The sequence below is a fragment of the Pelophylax lessonae genome, assembly GCF_965119305.1.
Source record: "Pelophylax lessonae genome assembly, chromosome: 2".
NCBI lineage: Eukaryota > Metazoa > Chordata > Amphibia > Anura > Ranidae > Pelophylax > Pelophylax lessonae.
The window spans coordinates 370,833,106-370,853,486 of NC_138769.1; the positions used below are offsets into that span (position 1 = coordinate 370,833,106).

The 20,381-nt window shown below is 44.4% G+C and overlaps 1 protein-coding gene across 2 annotated transcripts in view; it reads right to left on the reverse strand.

The window, feature by feature from the left end:
• Positions 1–16,032, reverse strand: part of BSDC1 (BSD domain containing 1) — a 29,904-nt gene extending 13,872 nt beyond the window's left edge. Inside the window, exons 1-5 of one of the 2 annotated variants that reach the window (XM_082248446.1) lie at positions 15,960–16,032; positions 4,416–4,476; positions 1,381–1,497; positions 621–788; positions 481–535 (exon numbers count right to left, since the gene is read on the reverse strand). In XM_082248446.1, coding sequence (XP_082104572.1) covers positions 481–535; positions 621–788; positions 1,381–1,497; positions 4,416–4,476; positions 15,960–15,970 — 412 coding nt within the window. In that variant the 5' untranslated portion in view covers positions 15,971–16,032. The remainder of the gene's footprint in view (positions 1–480; positions 536–620; positions 789–1,380; positions 1,498–4,415; positions 4,477–15,959) is intronic. The other variant, XM_082248447.1, reaches the window with a different exon arrangement.
• Positions 16,033–20,381: the final 4,349 nt, after the last annotated feature.

A 20,381-nucleotide genomic window follows, 5' to 3' on the forward strand; every position in this document is an offset into this window, starting at 1 on the left:
AATAAGTATTTAAAATACATATGAGAATTGTGTTACCTGTAAAACCTTTTTCTTTTCGGTCTATCCAGCCCTGAAACTTACACAGCCCTGCCACAAAGCACAGCCAGCCTAGTGACCTGATGTTTTTTCCGCTGTAGTTACACATTACAGCTAGATTGCCTCTCTGTCCCCAGCCTGTGACTGTACAGTGAAGGAGCAGAATCAGCTCCCATCGCTGCTCACTCTGATCTGCCCCTTTGTCAACATATTTCTTGTAAGCACGTATGCATGCACACCTGATTCGCTCCTATAGTTACCCCCCCTCCACCTATTAAGTATAATAGATGTATAACTACGTTATTATGTGCGTCAAAATTTAACAGGAATTCAGCTTTAACTATCCCTTAGTGAAGTTAGAGATTGTATTGAGCTGCTAATGTGTATCCAGGTAGTATTTGGGTCACTATTTCTCAAGTCAAAACTTTCATTTGAATTATTTACCATCAGGTTCATTGCAATATGTTGCTGGATCAGACTGCAAACTGTATAAACGTGCCTGAAAAGAGAAAAAAATGTAAATATGTTAAAAAATGGTAATACTGCTCATGCTCACCACAAAAAAAAAGTACAATTATGTATACCTTAGTACTGTCATATGGTTCTGTCGTTCCAGAAGGTGTGGCCATCAGTGTAATAACATCACAGTCAATTGTTTTATCAGGAGATGGAGCAAAAGTGTCAGAAATGACTCCTAGAAAATCTGAAAGACCTTTCTTCACTTTTTCCGTGGTGCCTGAAGATCCTTCCACCTGCAAACACAAAATGTGCTACTTGCCATTTCCAAGCAATAGAAAATAGAAGAAATAATCACACATTTGCACAATTATATTTTGAAGACCTATCTGTCACCTATACATTCATATCTGCCAGCAAACCAAGAATCTTGCACAGCAGTCCGGTGAAACTTTTTATTTCAAAAGGATCACATCAGGATAGGTGCAACGTTTTAGAGTCACGCAGGACCCCTTCGTCAGGCATGCCTGAAAAAGGGGTCCTGCGTGACTCTGAAACGTTGCACCTATCCTGATGTGATCCTTTTGGAATAAAAAGTTTCACCGGACTGCTGTGCAAAATCCTTGGTGTGCTGGCGAATATGTATGTATCTGTGATAGAGCCAGTGTTCAGCTGGTGATCGCTGCAGCACCCACCACTCATGTGCCTATATCCAGGATGGTGTGCGATGGGAATATGAACTATTCATTCACTATCTGTCACCTAATCGTACAAAGTTGCCGCATGATCAGGTACAGTATCTGAGGCAAAGTGATCAGTAAATACATGCATACTAAGTAACGGCTTATAATAACTATTTATTCTTGTCATGAATTGTTTCACACTCACCGCCAGTTTATCTTTGACGACAGAGGCTGTGGCAGCAATAGTGCAAGCTGTGTCATGCTGCACAACCCGGGAAAACTCTGATAGATCTCTTTTCATAAACTCCAATGCCTCTGCAGACTAAGCACACAGTAAAGTCAGTATGGGTTTCCCAATGAAAGAAAAGACACACTTTACATGTTATCGGTTTTGAATTGGTTAGTTGCATCCAAATGGAAACAAGTTTGTGTACTCCCAAAAAAAAAAAAATGCAACTTATACATGGGCTGAAGGGAACATCTTATGGCACCTGCTTTACATTACAGATAAGACTCCATCCAATACTGAAAGCTGTCACTGCTTCACTCCTTGATTGATGGCAGTTTTCAGGCAAATCATAACTTTGTATACATCACACACAGTGAAGTGACACCCCTACAACTAGCACTGTATTCTGTAGCTAATGGCAGACAGTACCCAAAGCCAGCATGCTAGGTACCATAAGCCAAAATATCTTGGCACCTCGGATACTGACACAGAATCATATGATTGCTGCAAACTAATATATGACTAATGAGAAAAAATTGGTTGTATTTAATTTTCATCTGTCTTACATAGTGACCACTGCTGTTCTCTTCATGAGTCCTGAGAAAGTAGAAAATGTGAAACACATCAACCCATAAGGATTCACCTTATTTTATTGAAAGAGGCAATCAGTTATGTATTTGTACTAATTGCAAATTCGTAGGATGTGCAGTTGGTCTCAATATCTGTGCAAATAGCTATATCTTGTTGTTTTTATTAACTCATGTAGTGGTTCAATGTTATAATATAACCAGTCTATTTTTTTACGTACATATTGTATGCTCCTGGTCATGTTAGTAAAGACATAATGTTTTCTGATGTGTACCAGTTCCTTTCTATAATGTATGCCTGAGTAAAGTACACTTAACCTTAGACATTACGATTTCTCTAAGGCAGACCATAGAGGAGTCAGTTTTTTTTTTTTTTTTGTTTAACCAGCGAGTTGAAAAAAACCTGACTATATTACTCCACCCATTCACTCGATGTGGACGGGGGAATCCTCCTGCTAAGCTATTGTATTCTAACAGCAGATAGACTTTTCTGAAATACACTAATCAGCGCTGCCAGTCATAGCTTGTAGCACTAACTGAGTTGGGAAAAATCCAACAGGACGAATGTACAGAAGTAGAACGGTAGTGCCTAAACATGGATTGAAATTCAGCTGGTCCCTGCTGAACCGACCAAACTTTGATCCATGTATGGCCGGTGTTCTGTCAAAATAGCCAATGCGTCAAAATCTCCAACCCCGTCATTTCCGGTGACTCTCCAGCATCAGTAATTAGAAATTTCGACGAGTTGGCTGTTTTGACAGAACACCGGCAGCGTATACACTACAGCAGTGGTCCTCAACTCCGGTCCTCAGGTCCCACTAACAGGCCAGATTTTAAGTATTACCTTGAGGAGATGCAGACTAGAGTACTGCAATCACTGAGCAGCAAATGATATCACCTGGGATGTATTTCAGTTATCTTGCAAACCTGGCCTGTTAGTGGGCCCTGTAGGCCAGGGTTGAGGACCACTGCACTACAGTACACAATATAATGAATGGACAGTTAGTCCGCTCGCTAGTAACCAACAACATGGCCGTCTACAAGGCAGCGACAACTTTTTTTTTTTTTTTATCCATTAAAGTTTTATTGAAGATAAAACAAAGTACAGACAAAGAAATGCAACTTGGGAGCAATTACAAATACATAAACAATGAAAGGAACGAAGAAAAAAAAAAAAAAAAAAGCTTATCACAAGTACAAAATAAAAAGTCTAGGCGATTTGTCTGGGTGGGAAGCAGGAAACCGATACTTGTTAGGAGCAGACACAACCACCATGACCGGTGTGGTCAGAATAAACAATGAGTCGTAGCAATTATGCGTACTCAATCACCCGAGCCTCAAAACTGCCAACTCGTCATGTACCGTAGTGTATATGCTGCCAGTGTTCAGTGAAAACAGCCAACTTGTTGAAATCTCCAATTACTGATGCTGGAGAGTCACCGGAAGTGACGTGGTTGGAGATTTTGAGGAGTTGGCTCTTTTGACAGAACACCGGCTTAAGCAAACCTGTGGAAACAATGAAAAAATACTAATATAAACTAGTGATCGACCGATATAGTTTTTTTATTGCTGATATCGACATTTTGGTCATCGCATATCGGTATCGGCCGATATTTTCGTACATTAAAAAAAATTTTTTTTTTTCTTGACAGGTACTCTTGTGGAGGGATCTAGGGGTTTAAAAGACCCCAAACCTCTCCTCTGCACTTAAAAGCATTCAAAATGCCACGTTTGGCTGTTTTGAATGCTGTAATTGTTTTAAATTAGGCGCAGAATACATGGAGATTACATGGAGACTCAATCAGAGCCGAATGCAGCTTTGATCGGGTCTTCTCTTCGGTGGCCATGCAGGCTGGTTGCCCGGGCCTCCCGGTGGTACGGAAGACGCGGGTGAGCCGTGGAAGGCGGCGGGAGGGGGGACGTCCCCTCCCACTCCTTGTAATGACAGCGGCATCGGTTGTCATTACAAGACAGACGACCGTCGGCTATGTACTGGGGTGATGCCTCTAGCTGCAGGCATCACTCCGGTACATGCACTTTCCCAAAATATCTGCAATATCGGTAAATTCAGGGGCCGATTCCGATATATCGGGGAAAGTGCAGATCGGCCCTCGATATATCGGCTTTGCCGATAATCGGTCGATCTCTATATATAACAGCTGTAAGAGATCGCTATATCAGCAAATCATTAACTGTCCCCTACTATCCCCTGCCATTTCCCCTTCTAAGATAAGCCAACCCAAACAAGCAGGCATCTGAAGTTGCAACCATACAAGAAAAGGTGAGCCAATAGAATCACTGTAAAAGTGTATAGACATAGTCTGTTTTTTGCTGCAAGACCTTAAAATACCTGACAAACTATTCTAAAAACAACTGCTATTTACAACTTTACATGAGTTCAGAAACATGAGATTCAGCATTTACCTTGTCTCGTACATTGTTGTAACTCTGCTGTAGCCAGCTTCTCCACCAGCCCCCATCCTCCCTGGCAAGAAAGACATACAAATTCATGTGTATACAGGTTTGCGTTAGTACAGAACAGATAAAAATATATAGTTACAGTAAGCTGCCTTCACCCTTTACATAATGAAGAATAATTTTAAGTGGAACTACTATACATTCAAAATTTTTTTATAATCGCTTGCTTTCTAGGTGTTCAATGGCAGCAATAAAGGCATGCTAACCCTTCCATACGCTATTCAAAATAAATGGGTTGTTTACCTGTAAAATCCTTTTCTTATGCACTTGCCTACTGGGCACTTTCACCCCCCTCCTGCCCAGGCCAATTTTCAGCTTTCAGAGCTGTTGCACTTTGGATGACAATTGCGCGGTCATGCAACACTGTACTCACATGAACATTTTATCATTTTTGTCACACAAATATCGCTTTCTTTTGGTGGTATTTAATCACCACTGGGGTTTTTTATAAATTTTTTAGACCATAAATTAAAAAAAAAAAAAAAAAAAATTTCTTAGTTTCTGTTAAAAAATGTTGCAAACAAGTAATTCTTCTCCTTCTCGTACGTGCACTGATGAGGCTGCACTGATGGGCAACTGTTGGAACTGCACTGATAATCAGAACACTCATGATTAGTGCCCTGATTATCAGCGTAGATTTCCCCTTTCACACTTTACTGGTTACTGGATCTCTTCTCACGCTGTCACAAAGGAATGCAGATAACTGGCAACTGTGCTTACATTGTGATCAGCTGTGATTGGACACAGCTGATCACGTGGTAAATGGCTGCTGTGAATGGCCCTTAATCCTGATCTGTGATCAGCTGTGTGCAAAGTGGGCACCCAGGGGGGCGTGGTTCTAGGACGACATCAATAGATGCCCTCCCAGAACTGGATGACCACTCTGTAGCCGTCATTTGGATATAGCATGGTCAGTAAGTGGTTAAAGTAGATCACAGAACACAAAGCATTTTCATATTCATGACGATGAGGTTACGCTGTCACCTTCAAGTGATTGGATACTGGCAAAAAAGGAAAATTTCCTACTAGGTATAACAAGGCATTAGACAAGGCTTCAGGTTTTTTTTAGCACGTTATGAACCAAAAATGAAAAGGGTCAGGATCCCATTTTCTTTATCGCACATTACAAAACACAGAACATTTTCAGATCCTTGATGATAGGGATGTCCCAAAGCACTGCATATGAGGGGAGGCCAACATGTCAATAAGCTAACTGGCCCAAACAACCAAACCAGAATAGGCTAGAACCTGACGCAGCAGCCTGCAAAACCTGAACAAAGGTGGCATCCTCACTAGCTCATTACAGTGTCTTCAAAAAGTATTCATGCCCCTTGAAATTTTTCACATTTTTTCATGTTACAACCAAAAATGTAAATGTATTTTATTGGGATTTTCTGTGATAGACCAACACAAAGTGGCACATAATTGTGAAGTGGAAGGAAAATGATAAATGGTTTTCAATTTTTTTTTACCAATATCTGAAAAGTGTGGCGTGCATTTGTATTCAGACCTCTTTACTATGATACCCCTTACTAAAATCTATTGGAAGCAATTGCCTTCAGAAGTCACCTAATTAGTTAATAGAGTCCTGTGTGTAATTTATTCTCAGTATAAATACAGCTGTTCTGTGAAGCTCTAGGAGGTTTGTTAGAGAACCTTAGTGAACAAACAGCATCATGAAGGCCAAGGAACACACCAGACAGGTCAGGGATAAAGTTGTGGAGAAGTTTAACCACTTAAGCCCCAGAAGATTTTACCCCCTTCCTGACCAGGGGTTTTTTTGCAATTTGGCACTGCGTGACTTTAACGGACAATTGCACGGTCGTGCAACGCTGTACCTAAATGAATTTGAAGTCCTTTTTTTCCACACAAACAGAGCTTTATTTTGGTGGTATTTGATCACATGTGCGATTTTTTGATCATGCGCTATAAACAAAAAAAGAGTGTAAATTTTTCAAAAATAATATTTTTCACATTTTTTTTATGAAATTCCCCCCCAAAAAAAAATGTAAAAATCAAAATTTTTTAACATTTTCGGCCAATTTGTTTTATGCTACATATGTTTGGTAAAAAAAAAAAAAAAAAAAATCGCAAAAACCGTATTTTGATTGGTTTGCGCAAAAGTTATTGCGTTTACTAACAAAGGGAAAGATTTTTGTCATTTTTGGTGTTTTTTTTTTTAAACGAGTAATGGCGGCGATCTGCGATTTTTTTTGTGGGACTGCGACATTGCGGCGGACAGATCGGAAGCTTGACTGACATTTTTGACACTTTTGGGGTTACCAGTGACATTACTGCAGTAATCAGTGCTATACATATGCACTGTTACTGTAAAAATGACACTGGCAGCGAAGGGGTTAACTGTATTGGAGAGGGAGGGGTTAAGTGTGTCCTAGGGGCGTGTTTCTAACTGTGATGGGACAGGTCTACTATTGTAAAAACAGAGATCAACAGTCCTACATAGTAGAACCGTCTGATCTCCAGGGGAGAATGACAGGTGGCTTTGTTTACATTAGCCGCCTGCCTTTCTCCCTTCCCTGCGAACGATCGCGAGTGACCGGCAGACATCGGGTCCGCCGGTCACACGCACTGACTTCTTAGGGAACGAGCCGGGGCGGGCGTGCGCTCGCCCGCTATTGGCTCACAAGCCGGTGACAGGCTAGTGACGTACCGGTACGTCACTTTGCCTGGTCGGGGCTGACCGCCGCAGTATATGTACTTGCGGCGGTCGACAAGTGGTTAAAGCGGGGTTGGGTTAAAAAAAAATATGTAATTACAGCAAAAGGTAGTTCTAGAAAGTATGGACTCTGGGCTGAATACAAATGCCCGCCACGCTTTCAGATATTTATTTGTAAAAAAAAGTTGAAATCTATTTATCATTTTCCTTCCACTTCACAATTATGTGCCACTTTTTGTTGTTCTATCACATAAAATCCATTTACGTTTTTGGTTGTAACATAAAACATGTGGAAAATTTAAAGTGGTGGGAATACTTTTTCAAGTCACCATAAAATGTCATAAAAGTATGAACTGGAGACCAAGTAGCAGCTTTAAAAATCTATAGTGGCTGTAAAGGCAGAAGGTTTTTTTTTTATCTTGCCTTCTGCATGCTGCTTTCCTCTGCAGCCCCCCTAATTACAAAACAGAGCCCAATCTCGATCCAGCAATGTGCACGAGAGCCGAGGCTCTTTTGGTCCTCATTGGCTCACATACAGAGTCTCCCCTACTGTCAATCAGAGCCAGTAACAAAGAGTTGGTTCGGGGAAGGGCCTCATTCTATGTGTCTTATGGAGCAAGTTGCTTGCTATGCTTTGGGGGCACTCAGCGGAGAGTGGAACTCAGAGCTCCGATGGATGACCCCAGAAGAAGAGGATCAGGGCTGCTCTGTGCAAAACCATTGCACAGAGCAGGTAAGTATAACATGTTTCATTTAATTTAAAAAAAGCCAAGCTTTACAATCACTTTCAACTACCAAAGCCTGAATTCAAATAGCCCAGGGAGCTCCAGAACTCCTATTGGAATGAGCGGTCACTGAAAATGATGGAATTGTGCCCTTTAGATCATAAGCCTGAGAAATAAACTGATAGATCCATTGAGAAATGGTTGCCTTGGAAGCTGTGTGATCCTTTATTGGGCCTTTAGGAAGCACAAAGAGGGAATTAGACTGACAAATAGCGGCAGTTGACTCTAGCGAACACCTTATAGCACAAACCACATCCAAAGTGTGAAGAGCCTTGTTTCCTCACATCTGCAGCTTGTGACAGAGAGATGGCAACAGAATGTCCTGGCTGAGATGGAATAAAGAAACCACCTTATCACAGTGGAGCACCAGAAAGGGTTCTTTACAGGAAAGGGTAGCCAATTCCAAAACCCTGCAAGCTAAAGTAATGGAAACCAGAAAGATAGCCTTCCCAGTCAGAAGTACCAAGTTGAGGTCCCGCGGAGTCCAGACCAGTGGAACACCACACAAGATGCCTTACACAAAGGCACATGCCAAGGAATGTGAAGCAGCCTGTCTCTAAAAAAGGACTGCTAAGGTCAAATCCCATTGATTGTACTCAAACTCAAGTTCAGTCCCAGATCAACTTCAAGTTGGAAAAAAGACAGGATATGACCTATGACATACTTGTGAGGATGAAATCCCCTAGCCTCAGACAAAGCACAATAGGATTTCTAAGTTCTATGGTAAATCTTCCTTGAAGTCGTATTCCAAGCCTTTAGTAGGGTAAGAAAGGCTAAATTAGAGAATCATCTGTCTCTCAAGACCATGGCTTCCACTGCCGTAACGTATGGAAGATTGGACATTACAAAAGAAGGTCAGGTAAATCCAAAGGATCCAAGGGTCACCCACCAACATGTTTAAAATGCTGGAGTATCAAGTTACCCTGGGTCAGGCCATCAGAACCACCAGAATTTTTTTCTACTCGAATGTTGCAAAACGGACAAGTTGTAATGGTAGGAAGGCATAAATTAGAAAGAACTGCCACCACAATGTCTACAGAGCATCTGCTGCAAACACTTGATTCCTGGTCCTGTAGATGAGCCTGTCCAGTCCGCACAGAACCTGGATGTCAAAAGATTCACATCTGTGGTGCCCCACTGTCACCAAAATGCCTTGAACACCTCTGGGTGAAGAGCCCAATCCCTTAGAGACAGTTGATAATCACTGAGAAAATCTGCTTGCCAATTTTCCTCTCTTCAAAGGTGGACCATAGGCAGGTATGAGATCAACTTCCTCCTGAGCAGCCCAACATTTGGTGCCTCTTTTATCATTTATACACCACTGCCATAGCATTGTCCAACTGAACACTTATAGGAAGGCCTGACCAATGCAGTAGGGCAAGGTGAATCACCCTCAACTCCAAGATGTTGATGGGCAATGAGCTTTCTTGAAGTCACCACGTTTCCTGGACCAAAAAAGTTCCCATCAGGCTGGCGTCTGTCATCAGCACCCTCCAGGATAAAGGGTGGAATGATTTCCCCATCTCCAGCATCCGCGAGGAAAACCACCAGTACGGAGAATGTCTTGTGCTAGGGTTTAATGACATTGAGGAATTCAACTACTTTGTCGTCCTGTTCGGCTCTATAGCCGCTAGAACTACTTTTACATTTAAGGGAAACGCTGACTCTAAAAAAAATGCCATGACTGAGATATCACCCTTCCCTTCCAAGGACATACGGCTACGTCCTTTGGACAGAAAGTGGTTAATGAGGATGTACAAGGAAGGATTGAGGATACTGTGTGTAATCCTATTCCAACTTCTGCAAGAAAACTTAAAGACCTTTTGGGTCTGAAATAAACCATGACTTATGCCTCGTACACACGCAACGATTATCGGCCGACCGATCGGCCGAATTTTGTGGTGTTTTGTTGGTTGGAATGTGCCTAGACTTCATACGAATTTTCTCGGCCAACAAAAATCTACTTCAGAAGTGATGTCATGTGCTGGTTTACTTTCCGTGTGTTTTTTCTTCTCTGAGCATGCCCAGTCTTGCTCATCAGATTTTTGTCTGCCGAAATCTGTACTGACTGACGGAAAATCAGCCGTTGTGGTGACGGCCAACAAAAATTTTATAGCCTGCACACCAGATTTTATTCGGCCGAAAAGTCAGAGTCGGTTGTCGAAAGCATCATACTAACAAGCCGAAAATTGGCCGATCGGACGTTGGCCGAAAATTCCCGGCCAATAATCAATGCGTGTGTACGAGGCATTAGGCTAGGGTTCTTCAGTAGACTCCTTAGATAAGGATTCTTCTGCATCCCCTTCTACCAGTTCCTACTGGTTCTGCCTCCGATTAATAAGGAGAGGGGAGGAGAGGGGGAATGCTTCCAGTTTTGACCAAGGTAGGCCACACGGGCAAATATTCTGGAAAGCTTTTAGCAGATTTGAATTCCTCCCTTTTTTTCAAAGGAACTAGAAGAAGGTGCCCAAATAGTAGTGGAAATACCAGATAGGGGAAAGGAGTCAAAGCAAAAAGGGAAAAAATAATAATTCCCCGAGGACACACTGCATAGGGAGCAGTATCCACATTCCTCCCTACCTTTGGAATGTATTTGGGACCCTTCACCCTCTGAACACCTTCCACTCTGCCATCAATGAGACAAAGACTGCTGACGCGTATATAGGGACCCTTGCTGGGTACAGTGGTGCAAGTCCGCTGAGAGTGCACGGAGGTAATAAGCAGCTGTGTGACAATTACCCCAGGAGATTTCCCTATAAATATACCAGGTGTGACCTCCCAATACTTGCTGCGACCTTTGGTTCCATCAGGAAGGCTGTGCTAAGAGAACTAAGCTATTCCAGATGCCTTCAAGTCAGTCAACTATCTTCCAGAGCACCCCAGATGCCTCAAACTCCATGACACAGATATGCAAACAGCAAGCACTTCTCATGTTGGAGACCTAGGGCCTGCCATCTATCGTTTCACTACTAGCCCATCTCTATGAAGGAAGACCTCACAAACCAGGCAGTGCCCAGCTCTTGGTCACAGTATCTGAACTGCTATTTGCATACTAGAGCATCCTATGTTTTGTAGCCCCCTAGGGCACTGTACTGCAAGGCTAAATTGATGTGCAAGCATGTGCATAGCAACTTACTCCACTAAGCAGGAGCAAAGGAACAATGTGTTGAGCAAAATGTGGGGACAGCCATTGCTACCCTCATTCTGTTCTGGTTGTCTGTAATGCAGGTCATCTAAATTCAACATTTTCTGAGTATCTTACCCTAGCCTAGAATAAACAAATGAAGTGAGAAAAAAATCCAAAATCCTGATGGACATGCAAATTTCAGGTTAGCGAATCAAAACACCAGAGTTATTAGATCAGCATTAAGGCCAGGTAGGTGCAACAAAAAAGAAGCTGTTGTATCAACCTGTGAATGATATCGCACATAAAAATGGTGATGCTAAAAATAACTAATAACAGGTAACTAGTATTTTCAGAGGTTCAGCATTGGTGGTCTCCATACTTCCTCAACAAAGTGTTCCTTTAATAAAGTCCAAGTGATTACAATAGAGAAGGCAGATAACGGAGGTTGAGAAAATGGCTGATTACTATTGTTACAATGGAAAATAACATAAAAAAGAGTGGCCATTTCGATTATCAGTGTTTAAGGTTTTATACCACAATGGAAGAAGCATACTGTAACTGAAAGCCAGTGCAGTTGAAACATGACTCATTTACTATCAGTGGAAACAAACATCATTTACAGTTTTAGGTTACTGTACATGGGCAAAGAAAGTCATATTTGGCAGGTGTAGACAGCTGCTTAAAGTGTTACTAAACCCAGGACCTTGTATTCACTATATCTGGTCTCCCACAGTACACAGAACATGGAAACGCATTTATTATTGTAATACCTATAAACTGCTAAATACCTTTTCTCATCAGCAGTATATAGCAGTCTTGTGACTTCTATCAGTGTCCGGCCGAGCACTGGTTAAAGCTTGTAGGAGGATTTTTCATTCTCCTCCGACTGTCCTATGAGGCTGCATGACCCCTGAACCTCTGTCTGGACTGTGCTGATCACATGCACCCTCCCAAGAAAGAAAAAAACTCTAGCAATACACACCAAACTGAGCATGTGCAGAGTGCCTCCAAGGCTCTGTTCTATCAGAAGTGGGTTTGGGTACAGTGGAAGAAGGGGAGGGTCTAAGAAGACAGGATCAAACCGCCTTTTTACACAATGCAGAGGATTAACCCCAGTGGATAAGCTTCCACAGTGAGTATAGCAAGCATGCTTTACTGCATATACAGACTGATTTTAATGTTGTGGGTTTAGTAACACTTTAGGTCTCGAGGTAGAGAATAGGCTATGATACTTTTATTGCTCTAGCAGGCTTCCACCACAACCTGCGACAGGTGAAGATGCTTACCTTCACTGTTCTGCCAGTCAAAGACTTTCTGATATCACCATTTACAATTCAGAACAAAGAGTTCTACATTCTACATGAGAACAACTCGCTCCTATTTTAGAATGTTGAAGAGGCGAGGAGAGAGACAATCGTGACTGGCCTCTACCGCACAGTGTTAAAGGATAAGTGCACTTTAAGACAAAATTTTGTCCCTCTGTCCTGACCTAAACTAACCCACCCTCCCTCCTCCACAAATACATACTTACCTCGATCTGACAGGCATGGCCTGTGGTGACTTAACATCCAGCGCTTCAAATCTCACTCTCCGCAGGAGACAACCCCACAGAAGTTTATGTTGCTGTAATGCGCAGGCGCAGTCAGGAGAATGGGACTTGCATCACTGGATATAAACAATCACCAGAGGCTGCGGTCGCTGGATCTATGTATCTGTAGAGAGGCAGGTTAGGTAAGATAGGGAAACACATCCTTTAAGCAAAGTTAAGTCCTTGGGATGTGGTTGCCTGCATTTTAGGAATAGCATGTAAAATGCGGGCCATGCTGTATGATAACACTATGGTGTCCGGTGGATCCACTCTCCACTATAAACAGGCCCCTCAGTTTAGCAATGTTTTTTACTTCGACACTGCTGATCTCTTGCAGCACTTCCTGTCTACATGTATGTTGTGATGGCTACATAGCATTTCTCTGGGCAGGTTTATAAATGGTGACCACAGTAGACCATGCCTATATAACAGTGGGAGCCAGATGTGGCCCTTTGCTTGCTCTTCTGGCCCTAGGGGCCACTACTCCATTCACTGACACCAACAATTGGGCATGTGTTCTCCAATTTACACCGACAACTGGGCATATGTCCTCCCACTGACACCAATGGAGGGGTACAATTCCTCCCAAAGACACTAGAAATGGGGCACAATTCCTCCCAATGATGGGACACTATTACTTCCAATGAAATCTGCAATGGAGCACTGTTCCTTCCACTGACACCAGCAATGGGTGTCTATTCCTTCCACTGACACCAGCAATGGGGGTCTATTCCTTCCACTGACACCAGCAATGGGGGTCTATTCCTTCCACTGACACCAGCAATGGGTGTCTATTCCTTCCACTGACACCAGCAATGGGTGTCTATTCCTTCCACTGACACCAGTAATGGGGGTCTATTCCTTCCACTGACACCAGTAATGGGGGTCTATTCCTTCCACTGACACCAGTAATGGGGGTCTATTCCTTCCACTGACACCAGTAATGGGGGTCTATTCCTTCCACTGACACCAGTAATGGGGGTCTATTCCTTCCACTGACACCAGCAATGGGTGTCTATTCCTTCCACTGACACCAGTAATGGGGGTCTATTCCTTCCACTGACACCAGTAATGGGGGTCTATTCCTTCCACTGACACCAGCAATGGGGGTCTATTCCTTCCACTGACACCAGCAATGGGGGTCTATTCCTTCCACTGACACCAGCAATGGGGGTCTATTCCTTCCACTGACACCAGCAATGGGTGTCTATTCCTTCCACTGACACCAGTAATGGGGGTCTATTCCTTCCACTGACACCAGTAATGGGGGTCTATTCCTTCCACTGACACCAGTAATGGGGGTCTATTCCTTCCACTGACACCAGCAATGGGTGTCTATTCCTTCCACTGACACCAGTAATGGGGGTCTATTCCTTCCACTGACACCAGTAATGGGTGTCTATTCCTTCCACTGACACCAGCAATGGGGGTCTATTCCTTCCACTGACACCAGTAATGGGTGTCTATTCCTTCCACTGACACCAGCAATGGGGCACTATTCCTTCCACTGACACCAGTAATGGGGGTCTATTCCTTCCACTGACACCAGCAATGGGGCACTATTCCTTCCATAATGTATAGAGAGAAATAGCCACACTCCAACTTGAAGGTGAAAAATATAAAATCTGTTTTATTCATATCCAAAAGATAAAATCAATTCAAAGTGTATCCATAATATAGTCAGAGACAAGAGATGAACACATAGTAGTTGACGCGTTTCACAGATAAACGTCCGCTTAGTCGTAACCGTTACGACTAAGCGGACGCTTATCCGTGAAACGCGTCAACTACTATGTGTTCATCTCTTGTCTCTGACTATATTATGGATACACTTTAAATTGATTTTATCTTTTGGATACGAATAAAACAGATTTTATATTTTTCACCTTCAAGTTGGAGTGTGGCTATTTCTCTCTATACTTTATAGTTGCCTGGACTGCGGATCCTTGCTGCACCTTATTTTTGATGGTTGGGATTACCTTATCACTGGAGCGGTTATTTTGCCCTTTCTGCTGATCTGGCACTATTCCTTCCACTGACACCAGCAATGGGGGTCTATTCCTTCCACTGACACCAGCAATGGGGGTCTATTCCTTCCACTGACACCAGCAATGGGGGTCTATTCCTTCCACTGACACCAGCAATGGGGCGCTTTTCCTTCCATTGACACCAGTGATGGGGGCGCTATTCCTTCCACTGACACCAGTGATGGGGCGTCATTGCTTCTACTGACACCAATGATGGGGTACCATTCCTCCTACTGACACCAATGATGGGGTACCATTCCTCCTACTGACACCAGTGATGTGGCACCATTCCTTTCACTGACACCAGTGATGGGGCGTCATTGCTTCTACTGACACCAATGAAGGGGCACCATTCCTTCCACTGACACCAGTGATGTGGCACCATTCCTCCCACTGACACCAGTGATGGGGCGTCATTGCTTCTACTGACACCAATGAAGGGGCACCATTCCTTCCACTGACACCAGTGATGGGGCACCATTCCTTCCACTGACACCAGTGATGGGGCACCATTCCTTCCACTGACACCAGTGATGGGGCACCATTCCTTCCACTGACACCAGTGATGGGGCACCATTCCTCCCACTGACACCAACAATGGGGCATTGTTTACTTTCATTGACACCAGGAAATTTTCTATTCCCACTGCCCTCAGTCCGGCCCCCTCCCCCAGTCTAATGCACAGTAAACTGGCCTTTTGTTTAGAAAGTCTGGAGACCCCTGATGTATAATGTGGGTTGATTTTCTCATTTAGAAGCCCATGTGACAAGGTAACAATGCAGACGCCCTTTTGGGACCGATCGTTGTCACCTATGAGAGCAAGTGCCCAAACAAGCATCTTCATGGCTGGATCGCCAGATATTATTTGAACTGAAAATGTACAAATATTAAAAATGACTTTTAAAAAAACATGAAGGTGTTAAAGCTAATGTGAGACCTTCGTGCCTGGGTTAAATCTTTGGCTTTAACCTATGAAACCCCTGGCTGGTTCTAAGAAGAACATACTCGGAGCTCTCCAGCAATCTAATAGATGTGTAAGGAGCTCAGGCTGCCGGGGACCTGTCTAGGCGTGTGTATTTCATACAGGGAGGAGGGAGACAGGAATAAACAAGTGTCTCAGTGCTAAATATGGAACAGCCGGACAGGGCAGACATCGGGCGCACAGGTTACAGTGCTCCATAGATGGTGAAGGGGCTCAGTACACCTCCATTGCAGGAGAACACAGGCGCCCCGGGTACTACAAATCACCGTCTCCAGCCTCTCTCATCCTACTACATCACTCTTACCCTTCCGCCATGTTGGCTCCGTGACATCACCAATATTTACCGACCTCTGACCCCGAACATCCGCCTGTGGCCATCACGCCGGAAGTTTGTGGGCGGAATCTAGAGCATAGGAAGGAGGAACCCAGAACGTGTGTGGGACGAGCCTAGAGAGTGTTGGGCGCGTTCATGAATGTGTGTAGGAGGTGCCCAATGGGTGCTGGGAGGAGCAGAGAGAGTGCTGAGAGAAAAGTATAGAGTTTGAAGGAAAGCCGAACATATGTGGGAGGGGCCTAGAGTATGTTGGGCGCATTCTAGAATGTGTGTAGGAGGTGCCTAGAGTGTGCTAGGCGGAGTCTAGAGGGTGACGAAGGAAAGAGTGTGGTGTTGGGAGGATCCGGGGACGAGTGTAGCGTGTCTAGGAGGGGCCTAGAACCTGTTGTTGGGAAGATCCCAGGACGTGTAGGAGGAACCTATTGGTAGGGTCCCAGGCTGTGTGCAGGAGGAGCCTAGAGCCTGTTGGGAGGATCCCATGCCGTGTGTAGGAGGAGCCTATAGCCTGTTGGGAAGATCCCAGGCTTTGTGTAGAAGGAGCTTAGAGCCTGTTGGGAGGATCCCAGGCCGTGTGTAGGAGGAAGCTACAGCCTGTTAGGAAGATTCCAGGACGTATGTAGGAGGAGCTTAGAGCCTGTTGGGAGGATCCCAGGAAGTATGTAGAATGAGGCTACAGCCCATTATGAAGATCCCAGGATGTATGTAGGAGGAGCTTAGAGCCTGTTGGGAGGATCCCTGGCTGTGTGTAAGAGGAGGCTATAGCCTGTTAGGAAGATTCCAGGATGTATGGAGGAGCTTAGAGCCTGTTGGGAGGATCCCAGGAAGTATGTAGGATGAGGCTACAGCCCATTACGAAGATCCCAGGATGTATGTAGGAGGAGCTTAGAGCCTGTTGGGAGGATCCCTGGCTGTGTGTAAGAGGAGGCTATAGCCTGTTAGGAAGATTCCAGGATGTATGGAGGAGCTTAGAGCCTGTTGGGAGGATCCCAGGAAGTATGTAGGATGAGGCTACAGCCCATTATGAAGATCCCAGGATGTATGTAGGAGGAGCTTAGAGCCTGTTGGGAGGATCCCTGGCTGTGTGTAAGAGGAGGCTATAGCCTGTTAGGAAGATTCCAGGATGTATGGAGGAGCTTAGAGCCTGTTGGGAGGATCCCAGGAAGTATGTAGGATGAGGCTACAGCCCATTATGAAGATCCCAGGATGTATGTAGGAGGAGCTTAGAGCCTGTTGGGAGGATCCCTGGCTGTGTGTAAGAGGAGGCTATAGCCTGTTAGGAAGATTCCAGGATGTATGGAGGAGCTTAGAGCCTGTTGGGAGGATCCCAGGAAGTATGTAGGATGAGGCTACAGCCCATTACAAAGATCCCAGGATGTATGTAGGAGGAGCGTAGTGCCTGTTGGGAAGATCCCAGGACGTATGTAGGAGGAGCTTAGAGCCTGTTTGGAAGATCCCAGGCCTTGTGTAGGAGGAGCTTAGAACCTGTTGGGAGGATCCCTGGCCGTGAGTAGGAGGAGGCTATAGCCTGTTAGGAAGATTCCAGGACTTATGTAGGAGGAGCCTAGAGCCTTTTGGGAGGACCCCAGGACGTATGTAGGAGGAGGCTACAACAGCCTTTTAGGAAGATCCCAGAATGTATGTAGCAGGAGCTTAGAGCCTGTTGGGAAGATCCCAGGCCTTGTGTAGGAGGAGCTTAGAGCCTGTTTGTTAGACCCCAGGTTTTGTGTAGGAGGAGCTTAGAACCTGTTGGGAGCAACCTGGGCTGTGTGTAGGAGGAGCTTAGAACCTGTTGGAAGGATCCATGTGTAGGAGGAACCTAGAACCTGTTGGGAGGTTCCCAGGCTGTGTGTAAGAGGAGCTTAGAGCCTGTTGGGAGGATGCCATGCTGTGTGTAGGTGGAGCTTAAAGCATGTTGGGAAGATCCCAGGCCTGTGTAGTAGGAGCTTAGAACCTGTTGGGAGGATCCTGGGCTGTGTGTAGGAGGAGCTTAGAACCTGTTGGGAGGATCCAGGGCTGTGTGTAGGAGGAGCCTAGAGCCTGTTGGGAGGATCCAATGACATATGTGGGAGGAGCCTAGAGCCTGTTGGGAGGATCCCATGCCATGTATAGGAGGAGCCTAGAGCCTGTTGGGACAATCCCATGCCGTGTGTAGGAGGAGCCTAGAGCCTGTTGAGACAATCCCATGCCGTGTGTAGGAGGAGCCTAGAGCCTGTTGGGACAATCCCATGCCGTGTGTAGGAGGAGCCATGTGTAGGAGGAGCCTAGAGCCTGTTGGGGAGATCCTGGGCCGTGTGTAGGAGGAGCCTAGAGCCTGTTGGGACAATCCCATGCCGTGTGTAGGAGGAGCCTGTTAGGAGGATCCCATGCCGTGTGTAGGAGGAGACTAGAGCCTGTTGGGGAGATCCTGGGCCGTGTGTAGGAGGAACCTAGAGCCTGCTGGGAAGAAATGGCGAAAGTATGATCCTAAAAACCTAACCTAAAAATCTCCATTGGTGACGCTCTAAAATTTTTTACAGGTTACCAGTTTAGAGGTAAAAAGGAGGTCTTGGTCTAGAATTATTGCTCTCTCTCTAACGTTCGCAGCAATACCTTGCATGTGTAGTTTGAACGCTGTTTACATATGCGGGTATGACCTATGTATGCGCTCGCTTCTGCGTGCGAGCACGAGAGGATGGATCGCTTTGATTTTTTTTGCTATTTATTTTATTTTTACACTTTCCCTTAAAGTGGTTGTTAAGCCACTTATATACAATCATTCCATCCCCTCTGTAATATAATAAGTGTCCCTGTGCCTGTGTTATAAAAAATATATGCTGATCTGTACCTAAATCAGAGTGGCTCCTGACGCTCAGCTGGCTCATTGGCTCTATTCTCTGCCCGCCTCACAGCTCCAGTGGGTGGGGCCGAGCACTGCTGTTAACGTCAGTCGGGGAGGAGAGAGAGAGCTGGCTGGTCATATGATCACCGGGAGCCACTCTGATATAGGTACAGATCACATATTTTTTTCTATATGACAGGCACAAGGACACTTATTGTTATATTACAGAGGGGATGGGATCATTTTATATTAAATATGAGAGCAGCAGGAGGGGAGGGGGCAGGCACTGACACGAGCAGACAGGCAGAGAGGGGAGGGGGTAGAGAGGACAGAGAAGGACAGTGCGGGGCTGCGGATGACAGAGGCACGTAAACTGACCATGGTGTCAGGGCTCAGCAGCCATGATACACCGTGGTCAGTGTACAGGGAGCAGGGCAGAAACTGGCAGGATCATCCAGGTTTTTTAGGTGATACAGGAGGCCAAATTACACTGTGCTGTATAACATACTTTAAAGAAACAGGATCTGTTTTTTAGGGTAACAAACACTTTTCAATTTTTTATTTTTTAATCACTTTAATTTCCTTTAACAAGTAATGTAAACATCCCTTGTAATAGGAATAGGGCATTACAGGTTCTCTTTATGGAGAGACCTGGGGTCTATAAGTTCCCACATCTCTTCTCTGTGCTGGAAAGCCTGACATTGAAAAAAAATCATCTTTCCAGCGAAAAAAAAAAAAAAAGGATGTGTTTACATCTGCTGGCGCAGGAAGAGACATGACGCCCCTTCCTGCCTCCAAGGGTCATACAAAGGGCCGCTCTATTGCAAACCCATACCGTCCAACTTTTTAAAATGGGAACTAGGGACACCTATTAGCAAAAGTATATAGGCATAGGACACACCCCCTACCACGTCCCCTTAAAGGAGAATTATATGAAAAGAAATGTTAGTCAAACCACTACTATTCCTTTTTTACTGGTTTTTGAAATTTACAAATGCAACAAACACTTTGTCCCTCCCACCACTTGTAAAAGCAATCAAGCGGCTAAACAGCCACTATGATAGCTTTTACATTGCAGGGAATCGCCGGCTGAAAAAAAAAGATTTCTGAATGATGCCTGCAGGTACCATTCAGATATATCCACTTAAACCTAGGGACGTCATATGATGGCCTATGGTCAGCAAGTGGATAAAATGTCCTTCTGCTATAGAGTCACAATCAGCAAAGATTGCTCCATGGAGAATAATGCAGCAGTTTTTAAATAGACATTTATTTTACATTTTATGCACCAAATAAATAAAAGTGACGCATGACAATTGGTTCTTTTATCACATCATGGTTGTGTACTGTCATTCACATCCACCTCTCCTCTCCTTCCTGCAGTGCTGCTCCTTGCAGTCCACCCTCCTCACTACAGTGATAATGATTTGCATTTTACAACAATGTTTGACCACTAGCCTACCAGGGCAATTCTGACATTTCTCACATACAAGTAAAAAAATCTGCATTTTTTTGCTAGAAAATTACTTAGAACCCATAACATTATTGTATATATTTTCTGAAAGCAAAGTACC